Source organism: Aquila chrysaetos, chromosome 1 (assembly GCF_900496995.4).
Source record: "Aquila chrysaetos chrysaetos chromosome 1, bAquChr1.4, whole genome shotgun sequence".
Classification (NCBI taxonomy): Eukaryota; Metazoa; Chordata; class Aves; order Accipitriformes; family Accipitridae; genus Aquila; species Aquila chrysaetos.
Genome location: NC_044004.1, coordinates 67,897,981 through 67,910,388, shown reverse-complemented (window position 1 = coordinate 67,910,388; position 12,408 = coordinate 67,897,981). Strand labels below are relative to the sequence as shown.

General features: G+C 44.7%; 1 protein-coding gene across 4 annotated transcripts in view; it reads right to left on the bottom strand.

Annotated features, from left to right (window-relative positions):
- NR3C2 (nuclear receptor subfamily 3 group C member 2) overlaps positions 1–12,408 on the bottom strand; it is a 219,537-nt gene that overhangs the window by 15,344 nt on the left and 191,785 nt on the right. For all 4 annotated transcript variants that reach the window (XM_030005582.2, XM_030003926.2, XM_030004770.1 and 1 more), the window contains exon 7: positions 3,345–3,475. In XM_030005582.2, coding sequence (XP_029861442.1) covers positions 3,345–3,475 — 131 coding nt within the window. The remainder of the gene's footprint in view (positions 1–3,344; positions 3,476–12,408) is intronic.

Genomic DNA, 12,408 nt, shown 5'->3' with positions numbered 1-12,408 from the left:
GAGAAAGCTAAATGGGAGGTTACTTATTGAAAAAGGAAAGAAAAAAACCAGGTGATCTTCCAATTTAGCTTACCCTGACTTAACATCCTGACAGAAATTGTCTTGTTCATCTGTTCCCATCTCTTTGAAATCCTGTGAACTGCATTCTATCCCATTGCAATCACGTCACAAGCATGTAACAACCGCCCAAATGGCTCCAGAGTAGAAGCTTTAAGAAAAAGTACCGGTATCTTCTATCACCAGTATCTACCAGAGCAATTTAGCAATGGGAAACAAGGAGGAGCTCTACCACCACATGAGCAGCAGGGACCTGCCACCATCAAGTGCTGGAAGGGGGCACAAGGAGGAATCTTTGGAAAAAGCCTAGGAGGTAACACACCATCCTGCCTACCACTTGGTAAATATTATATATTTGTATTATATACACATAATATTTAATTTTTAAATTCTAGATGCCAAATCTCTCTGTCAGCTGACAGATAAACTGTCTGGAAGAGATGTACAAATTCAGTTCAAGCTGAATGAATACAGAGACACCAATCAAGATGAGTAAAGCCATCAGAGCGCACTGTGGCCCTTGCACAAAATGCATGGGCTTTACAGTTCCTTTAATGTTTACAGGCCTGTATTCCTACATGCTGCTTAAAGACTGTTAGAGCCACTCTTCCTTTGTCTACTACTATGTATTTTACTGTCCTGTCTGAAAATTATTATACCATCACCCCAGCCAGATTATTAAGAAAGAAAGAAAGACCACAAATAAAGAGAACTCAAGCAAAACATGAAATTCTGGAGGTTTGCCCAGTGTTTCTGATTTTACTTATTAAATGCAGCAATGCTTTTGGCAAGCTCCCAAAATCCATGGTCTGTGGAAAGCAAGAAAACAATTGAGTTGTAATGTGTGGTTTCTTCCACATGTAAATGGAGTGAAACTTCCTTGATGTGGTCATCATGAAAGTTTCAGAATAACTTGTACTCTGCTCATCACACGATTCAATAAAAAATTTTAAATGAAAACAAACCTGGTGTTTTCTGTCATAAGGTTGTATCAAGGTGCAATCATTCCAAACCAGGTTTGCTGCCCTTCACATGACACTGTCTGGGTTTTATCACTGTCTTCATTTCCATTTCACTCTCTTCTCTAACATAAATATCCTGATTCTCCCAAAACTATTTTTAGTAGGTTTTCTAGTGACCGTGGTGTGCGTTTCAAAGGGACCCAGCTAGCTAAAATTAATTGGCCAGGCTGATCTCGCCTAACAGATTCTAGCAATAATTCAAGTCATTAGTTAACACTCTCAAGAGGGTAGAATAATAAATACCTGGCTTAAAGAAATTTTGCTACCTTTTTAGCATGCCTTTAGGCTCTTTTTCTAAAGATTCTCCCCCTTCAGAGCTGATTAAAAAGTAGCAGAGCCAGATCTCCTATCCAGACACTCTCTCAAGAACATTTTGGGAGCTAGACCCCCTGGAGCACATCCACAGCACTGCTAGTTGCTTCTGGAAAGACCGTGAGTGACAACCTTCAAAAAAGCCCATTTACCTCCCAGGGCTACACTGGAGCATATCAGCTCCCCACAGTCCAGTTTCACCAGCAGACCATTTCCTCAAACCCTTGGTGGAGCGGGACCTGGAGGTCAAACCTCGTGGGCTGGGACACAAAGCGCTCCCCAGTCAGTGTCATCTCTCCCGGTCCCAGGGAGCTGGAACGGCTTCAACAGGAGGGAGGGACGGAGGGAGGTAGACAGCCGAGCCCAAAAAACTTACAGCCCCAGGAGGTTTCTGTTAGCAGATCCAAATCCCCTCCAGCAGGGACGGGAACTGCAGCTTCACATCCTCCTTCAAAGGCAAGTACTTTAAAGACAGAGCCACCGGCTGGCTGGAACGGGTGAGGTCTGAGTGAAAGGCACCGCAGACAGGGAGAAAGTGCCTGTCCCACCACCTCTCCTGAAGGGGTTGCCACTCGGCTTTGCTGGATGCTGCAAATCCCTTCGTAGGCACCTAACTCTGCCTGCAGCCAAAGTGCCCACACCACAGCTGGGGACTCGGGAGGCTCCTGGGTGTCTAAATCTCTTGCTGCATCAGCCCGCTCTGGAGTCCTTTAGTTGCGGCGATAAGCGCCTTCCAGAGTTGCTGTCGCTTGCCGTTCATTTCTTCTCTCAGCTTGCTGGGGCAGAATCATAGAATCATTTAGGTTGAAAAAGACCTTCAAGATCATCGAGTCCAACCATTAACCATGCCCACTAAACCATGTCCTGAAGTAAGATGATGGGTGATGGGAGAAGCAGCAGGATCTCAAAGGGTGCGCTGGGCTCCGCTCACCCCTGAATGGGGAGACGCTCTGTGCAGCACGAGCCCGGGCAGGCCCCCGGCCCCGGCCACCTCGGGCGCCCGTCCTGCTGCCGACAGCTTGCAAGTGAAAGCCAGAATAAGCGCAGAGGCCCCTTTGATCTCCCGCTCCTCCTCGCCCCACGCATTGCCCCCACGTCCAGCCTCCTTCTGCTGGGGGAATTCTTGCCCGGTGAGTTCACTGAAGTGACATCACGAACGCCCGCCAATCAAGCTGATGCATTATCTCATCAGGATGTCACTGAGTGGACCCCACAAAAAGGAGCATGATTATACAGAAGGCTTGTTTACAGGTAATTGGCCTTTTCATCAAGACTGAAGGAAAAGTAATGTACAAACTGCCTGTGTATTTATGCAATTGTACTGGGACGGGAGTTTTTCAGTATTTTCAGTAAGATAAGAAAGACATCTGCTAATTGCTATACAGTGCTGTAACAAACACCAAGATGTAATTTTGTATCTTAAGAAAACTCAAAGCATGACACTTGAGAGAAAAATAAAGCATGCACTGTCATTTATTAAACTTTCAGAGCCCTGTAAAAGGGCTTACCATTCTCAATTCACTTGGCATTGGAAAATTACCCATTTTGCGGTACAGGCAATGTACATCTTTTGATCTTGAAGGTGACGTTAAGTCACCCAAACTGGTGGCTTTGAGTGTTGAGTGGGGATTCCTCCCCAGTCCCCACACCTGTTGCACTTTCTTGACATGCCTGGCTGACTCGAGCGGTTCCTGTACAGAGAGGGGGGCCAAAGCCCCTTGCCCGGCCACTCCTGTCCTTCCAATGCACATGACACATTCAAACTGCGAAGACATTTCCCATGCTAACGGAGAGTGAGATCCGCAGATAAACCCTAAGACATAAAACCAGGCTTATTCCTGCAGCCCTGCTGGAAACGGTTTAGCTCTATTGTCACATCAGTTAAAATCACTGCACCTCTTTGTGAATTGGAATATTTTCAAGTATTCCCATGTAATCATGAAGCTAACTTACCTGTGCTTAACAGCAGCAAAACTTTCATTATAGTGTACTCCTCAAAGCTAAGCTGCAAGCGAACAAACTGCAAACTGATCTGGTGCATCCCCTGGCACAGTTCAAACATAGCAGACTGGCGCATCCGTTCCCTGCAAAGAGAAAGAAACAAAATCCAGAGGATAAATACGGGAAAGCGCAACGTGCACGGGGCAGCCCACGCATGAGGAAAGCACGGTGCGACCTGGAAACCAAGCACCGGTTGCGCAGAGGTCAGTAAGACACACCGCAGCTGCAAAGTTCAGGTTAGGCAAGGGAGCTGGGGACTGCAGAGATGAAGCTGGAGTCCTGCCAACCCCGGAGGGCTGCCTGGTCCCTGTGCTCCCAGGCTGGCAGAAAAACCCACTGCCTGTGAGCTTTGGGGGACCCGGGCATCGCCTTGCTCAGCTCCTACACCATCTGCAATGGATGGCTGAGTTCACTTCGCTACCTGGCAGACCACAGGCAGCATTAACATCCACCCCCGCTAAAAGGAAGAGAAACAAATGTAGTTTGAGTTTTATACACGGATGATGTTAATGATCTGGCAAAAATGTTTTAAAATGTGTTTGAATTGTCAGCGTTTGTTCGGCTCTGCCCTGGCTGACAGAAATAAGCCTGCTGAAGGGGTCAGAACCGGTGCAACAGGGGAACCTACACCCGTTGCACTTGTGTTTTAAATGATATACCCCCCCCATCAGTTGACCTACGGGTGGAAACGGGTTTCAGAATTGTCTGGTGCAGAGATAAAGCTGGGGGAAAGGATGGCCAAGGAGGACTGACAGCCTCACACCTGCAGCCCACGCCACTCAGGGCTGTCAGCCCCGGCCCCAGCCCAGCAGCCTCCAAGGCTGCCAGCAGCCACGGACAAGAGGAAAACCCATGGCAAAGAGCTCCGCTGCCCACCGCGCACAGTCGGGTCCACAAGCCAGCAGGGCCCTGGGATCAGGGATTTCCACCGTGCCAGCAGACATCTTGACTCTTCTCACCCTGAATAACACAGTCCTGTAAAAATACGGCTGACAGGTCTGGAAAATGGGGAAATGGTTTAACAAAAATCAAATAAAATGCATGACTTCACGTTACTGCCTTGATGTCTACTGAGGAATCTGAAGTTAAGAAATGATTGGGATGACCACCGCCTCAGCCAGCAGCACTTACGGATCCTTCCCAAGTAACCTCCATTTCAAAATCTCCGATTACTACTTTTCCTGAAAATGCAACAGGTCTAGCTCCAAGGATGAAAGTGTAGGAACAACAAGGAGAAATGATATCCCAGTCACTGAAGTTCTTGTTAATATACTATGCTGGATCTCCTAAAGGGAATTCTTAGTCAAATTGTTGCAATGGTCTCTTATTCAAATACTGAAATATTAAAAAATCCTGTATGTTTTTTCCTAAAATAATAATCTAAGATTGTCTGGGATAAAGGAGTATATAATAATACGATTTCATTCATTAATACAGATTTTTGCCTGTTAAATTGTAAAATAATAAGGATACATGACTTGTATCCAGTTTACTCTTCTTTTTCTTCAAATATACTTTGATACACTTAGCTTCAGACCCTATCTCTCTTCTCTGAGGCAACCCCAGGCTAACCTATCCTGCACAAGTTTCAGGCAGAATTAGTTAGGATTTTGCTATACTTCTAAAGCTGCTATCCCAAACCACAACAGCTACAGCAAAGACTCACTGAGAATTGCCTGTCTCATTTTGAAACTATGATATATATGTGGGTATTTAGACAAGGCGCTATAATTGTTCAGTGACCACTACTGTTTTGTTTTTTTTTTTAATTGCTCAACAACAATTGTCTATATGTCTTCAAACATTTTTTCACATAATTGGGGAATTGGATGAAGTTCAGCTAATTATTTTAAGCAAGCAACTGCCTTTTCAAATATACAAATTGGCTGGTGAAAGAGAAGAATCATACTGTGTGCAAACAAAGACTGACGTAATCTTCCTGGTGTTTTATTTCACTACTGCCAGAACAGATTTTATTTTCCTCCTTAATACTAATAAAGTGGACTCCCCATTGTTATATGGGCTCTGCACTTTTCCCCCACTCCACCCTCTTCTTGAGACTAAGAACTTCCAGCTTTTTTTTTTTTTTTAATTTAATAGTAGTAGTAATGCCATGTTTGTTTAGTTTTATTATGCATCGTGGGCTGCAGGGAAGAAAACGAATAGAAGAAAATAGTCTTTGAAGGCTTTGGATGGTGACTGAAATACCACTTGGCCCTCTGAGAAGAGCAGCCTCCACTGCTGGATGCATGCAGGCACAAGCGCCCAAGCCCTGTCGTGCGCTGCAGAGGACTTAAGAGACGCCACTTGCACACTCAACACCGGTCGTGTGCTATGAACGCACACAGAGTGACCCTGAGTAACTGGGATCGGGTGAAACAGGAAAGGATTTGCAGAATTAAAAGATGTCAGATGCACACAAACGGGCATTTCTGAAGCTGATGTGCCTGGGGTCCCGCTCCAACCCTGGGTCTGCCTGAGAACGGTGGCCACCGTCCAAGGCTTGTGGCCAACCCAGCACAGCAGCACCTGGAACTCTCCTGGTGTTTGGATGTGCCCTTAGCACAGATGACTCGAGTGCGCCAGGGATGGGGGCTCCTTCACGTTTGGCCACTGCATGACTCAGCCTACTCCCCTTTGGGGATGTCACCCTGAAGCAGGCTGAGGTCCTCCTGCCTGACAGGTTGTTACTGCCCAGAGACCAAACAGCTGCAAGCACCTCTGAGCTGACCCAGAGACAGCTGGGGAGAAAGACCCCAGAGACTGATCTCCCTCCTGCTGCTCTTGCTCCCCTCCCTCTTCCCAAAATTACCAAAGCCAGGTCTAGGACACAGATAATGGTGGTTCTCAACTGACCTCTCCCAGGAGGCTCAGAAGGATACGTACTGAGGTTGAAAGGCAAATGATTAATACTAGTTGAAAAAAATACGTTTTAAGCAGACTAATGATTAATAAGAGACATTTGTATTTAAAAAAAATACGTTTTAAGATATATCTCAGACTGCTAAAGACTAGCAGGATTCAAAACAAGAACGGTCTATTACATCCATTATTACTTTTGCAGGACACCAAAGTTAGCTTCTCCAGCCTCAGAACATAAAGCAGCTGCCACCACCCCTGCTTGTGTTTGACCTCCACAGACAAGAGAAGCGCCAGACCTTTCATCTGATACCACAAGCCGCACAGCAAATAAACCGAAACATTTTGAGGTTTTGTCTCAGGTTTCTTATGCTTTCACTAAACAGCGTGGCAAAACACTCTCTGTGACAGATAACCTAAAAGTATCCTGACTCAAAACTTTTTTTTTTTTTTTAACATTGCATTGCACTTTTTGTGACATTTTACTTTTTCTCTCTTACGTTTTTCTTTGCATTTGTTTTGCTTTTATATGATTGCCTAAATAGAAGAACTGTAGTAAAAGTCAGGGTTTTTTGATTGGGCTTTTTTTTTTTGGTTTGTCTTTTAAATATTTTGCCTTTTATTTACTTAAAAATATTGATCTCTAGTTTACCCTCAAGGAAAACCCGATGGCATTGTTTGTAGTGAGATAAAATTATACACAGAACTAGTTACTCAGTAGTTTATTTAACATAGAGCAAAACTCTAATTTCAAATCAGTTTCCCTCCTGAAAAATCAATTCAGTTGATTTATTACTTATTTACAAATTATTACTAACTACAAATTGTGTTAGTTAATTCATGACTGTTTAATGTAAGATAAACATTTTGTGGGATTTTACAGTATTCAACTTTGCATTTGATTTTTAACCCACACAGTGTAAAATAAGAGGACACAGAGCTTTTGGAAAATTCAGATGCTGACATCGCAGACATCCCAATACCATGAGAGTAACAACAAAATAAAGCAATAGAAATGGCTCATATATTTAAAGAGATAAGGTACATAGAAATTAGGGCATGTCAACATAACATGAACAAAGTTATTTCTCCCTTACCAAATGTCTCATCTAAGAATAAATACTATCAAGTCATCAAAAATGCCATTACCACCATAGGGAAAAATTAAGACAAACTTCTATGTTGCCTTCCACCCTGCCTTTTTTTTTTTTTTATTTTCTTAAAGGGAAGGGTGTAGGGGGGAAGCAAAAACCAAGCAACCAAAACCAGTTCTACCTCTGACAGAGCATATAAACTTTTCAACATGGAAAATGGAGAATGCGAAGATCTGGAATATAAGGGCATGTATCTTTATGGGGACATTTAAGAAGGTAAGTACATTTAAGTAATAAAAGGCGCGGAGCCAAAGCTCTGAATCCGCTGTGTGGATACGCATTCAAAAGTGGTGTCATTAGCTCAGTTTAGCTTAATCCTCCTTCATAATAATATGCTTTAAACTTTACACCTTAAGTTAATCCATCTTAAGTTCCCCGAGTGTCTCCTTACAGGCTTAATTTAATGCCCAGCTCACATTCTGCCTGACCTTTCCCGCAGCCACAGCACTGTGGGCAGGCAGAGTGGCCGCAACCAGCCCGTTCCCCCAGCTACTGCTCTGCCCAATTTCTATCTGCTCCTGTAGAGCCGCTTTGGCCAGGGGTACCTTGTGTTGCCTGGTCACCGAGTTGATCACCACATCCCCACCAGAACTGAACCGCCGCTGCTTGTCCCTCCTTTCCCCTGGGAGGAAGACGAGGAGGGTACCTCCGCCGGTGAAGCCCTCCAAGGCACCTCAACCACTTCGGTGGGAAGAGGGGTTTTGTTCCTGCTGTTGGGTTTCTCTCAATGAAACACAGCAAATGTGTTCCTAGTTGAGAGACTCCCTGGTACTTCTGAGGTCATCTTCTCTTTCTCCCCCCTTGATCTGGGATCTCCCCCCCTAACCCCACGCAATCTCTATGTCCTCGCCTCTCTCATCTCTGCCACCCTTATTCCCAAATGGACTCTAGATCTCCGATCTTCCTTCCATGGGCAGGCTGCATGGAGACCAGCTCTGAGGTACCAGCCCAATACCTCAGCCTGTTTCAACCTCAGGACCTATGCACTGACAGCTGAATACACAGATGAGAAAGCGGCAAACCAACCCAGCTCCTCCTATTCCCCTGCTCCATGGAAGTAGCCGTCCTTTTACGCAGGGGCAAGCGACAAGGCAAATGGCTTGAGCATCCGGCCAAAACGGGACTGATGCCCCAAATCACCAAGGTATGAGCCACCCAACTATAACAGAGATGTAGGATTTGAGCAGTCACACCGGGGGAGGAGGGATGGTTTAAGGAAACTGTTTAAGACTAGGCATCCTAAATACCAAACCAGACATATATCTCATTAATACCCTTATGTGACCTCCACAGAAACCAAACAGCGACATCAAAAATTGTGAAACTACAGGCACACTGTACAGAAACAACCTGTTATGAATGAGTAACTTACAATTTATGATGTAATCATCAAGTCTAGTATCGTAAATCTCCTTGTTAAGGATGGAAACTGCAACTCAACTGACTGTAACCAAAAAGAGGAACCCACGCATCAAGGAATATTCACTCACAAGCAAAACTCAGCCCCAAACCAAACCTGATACCACGCTTTATTTACTTTCTCATGGATACTATTCAAAGCCGCAGCACAAGGCATCTTCCTAAATTAGACAGGGAAGCAAGAAAGGGAAAGCTGTGATGGGTGTTTTGAAGTTTCATCAGTACTCAGGCGGCTTGCTGAAAATCTCAAGAAAAACTGGGCAAAGGTGTCCCCTTTCACAGCACCTCAGAGGAACAAACGTGCAGCTGACTTAGTCCCTTGGCCTCTGCAGCTCAGAAAAGACTTAGGAAAAGACCAAGCAACACTTGTAGCAAAAGTCTGATGTCAAAGATATTCTTTGTGTTTCCTGATTTCATGTTTTCTTCCCCTATAAGAGCTGTTTCCAGTTTTATAATCAAGAGCCTTTCCTTGGCTAGACTAAAACCTGTATCCATTTGAAGCCTGTCCATCATTTAAAATGATTTCAGGGAAATTCAGAAAGCACATTACACTGTGACAAAACCAAACCAACCAACCAACCAAACACAACCCAACAGGAAAACCTGCCAAAGGCCTGAAGGTCAAGACCAGTTTGGAAGCCTCAGAAAGCAAGGTATGGTTTCAACCATGCCAGAAGGGGTCAGTTTGAACTTGGCGGTGAGAGGAATGAAGCACCACCAGACGCCTTTAGGGCAAGGCAGGCAAGCTGTGGTTAAAGGGGGAAAAAGACCAGGGACATGGGATCACAGAGTCCCTTGTTCAGCTGCTCAAACCATCTAATGAGAAAAGCCCTTTGCCTGAATTATCTTACCTGCCTTAGGAGGGGTTCACTTGTCTGGAAGAAGTTTTGAGGTTCTTGGGGAAAGAAAAAAATAAACATGTTATTGTAACAACAATTTACTCTTTCTTGAGGGAGTATTCAACTTCAACAGCTCCATCATGAAGAACGGTGGGAACAGAACGCCACTACCTAGCACAAAACTGAACCTATTCTTCTGTGCAAAGGGGCAATCACTGCACTGCTTTGTGTGCAGTGGCATGGGGAAACACCGCGCATCATTCTGCTCAATGGACTGTACAGAGACACCTGTTTCCCATCTTGAAGCCATTATAAACGCAACCAGAGTCAGCAGTACTGGAGCACCATCATTAAGTTATTGCACTGATCAAAACCCAAGCCAAAATACATGCAGAATTCAGGCAAAATTCAATTACGACTTTCCATTCAGCCCTTACTTCTTATTCAGCACTTTCTAATCTGCTCATTTTGCAAGCCACAGCAGAGAGAGACAAAAACATACTCCCTTCAACACACTGCCTTCAACTCTTAAAGCTTTAGAGCCATCTCCTTCCAGGAAGGAAAAAAATACCTGTTACCTTGCATCAATGGCAAATGCAGGTACTCAATCCTGTTGAAATTAACGGCAGTTTTGTCATCAGTTTCTGTCGGAGAGAAATTTGGGTCATGCCCATTTTTCCTTTAACTTGTCAGTAAGGCAGCAGAAATAAATACCCCATCTTTGGCACCACGAGCGACCTCCTCCTCCTACTGATAAGGCAGCAGATGCTCTCCCTAAGCAGTAAGGGAGAGAGAATTCAACTATTACCCTGCAGTTGGTTAAACTGCCATGGATAAACATAGCCTGGGAATTAGGTGGTTCATCCAGGGAAGTGTTAGCCTAGAGGTAGCATAAAGGTGACAGCCTCAGATGACCACCCTGCTGCCTGCTACACAAGCAATGGTGCCTGCCACCCTGCTACACAAGCGATGGTGGATCTCAGCCAGGTTACAACATCGCAGCCCCTGGCTGCCTGCTCTATCATGCTGCTGGAAAACACTGTCCTCGTACCAGGCTCAGGGAAAAATCAAAACCAAACCAAAACCAAAACCGAAGTGTCATTGTCTCAGCCCCCAGCGACAGTCTGGGTTTTCAGCATACTCCTACATTCCCAGGCCATTTTGGCTGATACCACCAAACTGCCTGATGCAGCTATTGCCCATGCACATGCTCCTTCATACAGGGGCAGGCAGGTGCCAGCACTCGTGTCTTAAAGCAAAGCTGCAAGACCTGCCACCAAATGTCACCTCAGCTACTCCTGCTGCCCGCAAATCTCTCTGACCTGTCCTACCTGACTTTAGCCACTACAGCCAGTCAGCATTTCTTCGCTCTACCTAGAAGGTGGGGAGAAAAAGAACTCTGTGCCCTATTAATCTGACACAGCAGCAAGGCCTTGGCACTACCTTCTACTTTGAAAATAAGGAGGTTTTATGGTGAGATCGTCCTGCAGCAGCCTCCTGCTGCTGTGTTCCTGCAGGAATCTGACATGCAACAGGAGAAAGCTGCTCCCTGCAAGGAAGCACAGCATGCAAAAAAGATTTCTGCTCTAGAAGTTGCTGAAAGAGAAGTACTTCAGAAATTATCTCCACCCACCAACCCTGCCACAAGAACGTGTGATCCCACCGTTGCCAAAGTAAAACATTTAACCCCACAAGCTTCTCTCCAGGTGACTGGGATGCTGCAGACTGAGGGGTGCGTAGCTGGGAGCACTGGCACTACAGCAATGACCTTGGCAGAAGAAGCTGCCGAACCCAGGACAAAACAGGGGTTAGACTGAGGTCCACCAATGCTGAACACTGATAAGCAGACAAGGAAGGTCATTTCACATTAAAACAGATCTACAGACATAGATGGTATTTTGTGGGCTTTACCCACCCAGGCATACAAACTTGGCAATTTTTACACTGAACTTAAAGGAGTCAATTCTGAAAATCAGTTTTCTCCCAAGAAAGTCCTCCTGGTGATCCTAGAGAATACAGTCCCAGGTAACTGATACTAAGAAATTTAGACATGCTTTAAAGTTTCAGCTAAGTGTCCTCCTGTTATATGCCTATCAACAAAGGACCTGGCAACAGCTCGTGGATAATGATTGCCAAGGAGAGTTGCAGCTCCCAATCGGTAACAGAGAACTTGTGCTAAAATCCAACTTAATAATCACCCAGTTATGTAACCCTAAAATCCCAAGCACATCAATAGCAAAAAAACCCAAATATCTGCTGGAATTAATAGTTAATCATGCAGTTAGCAGAATGCTGATACCAAATACTCTCTTTTGGTGTGCATTTGCATTCCAAAAGAGACAAATCACAGTTTAAATGAGAAAATACATAATTATGCCTTCACCAAAATGCTTTTTCAATACCATATTCAATAATTAATGATGATAATGTACACACGACAATAAATACTCTTTTAAAGTTCATCAGAGAAAGGTAGCACCAGCTAGAAAAGGTGCCCATTAGATATCATCTTATATATCCATTATGCCAGGGCTCATTGTCACTTGCAGTGGTTCATCAGCAAAACTACTGCTATATTCCACATGCAGCAGCAATTCTCCTCTTGTGCCAACAATGCCTCAGAAATCAAGACTTTGCTCACGCTGTCATGCAAAGCCTGGCATTTTCTGGAAGTCGACCGAGGCATTCTTCCTCTCATACAAGTTTAGAGAAACTACTTCCTAATTTTTCTTTTAATAGTGAAGA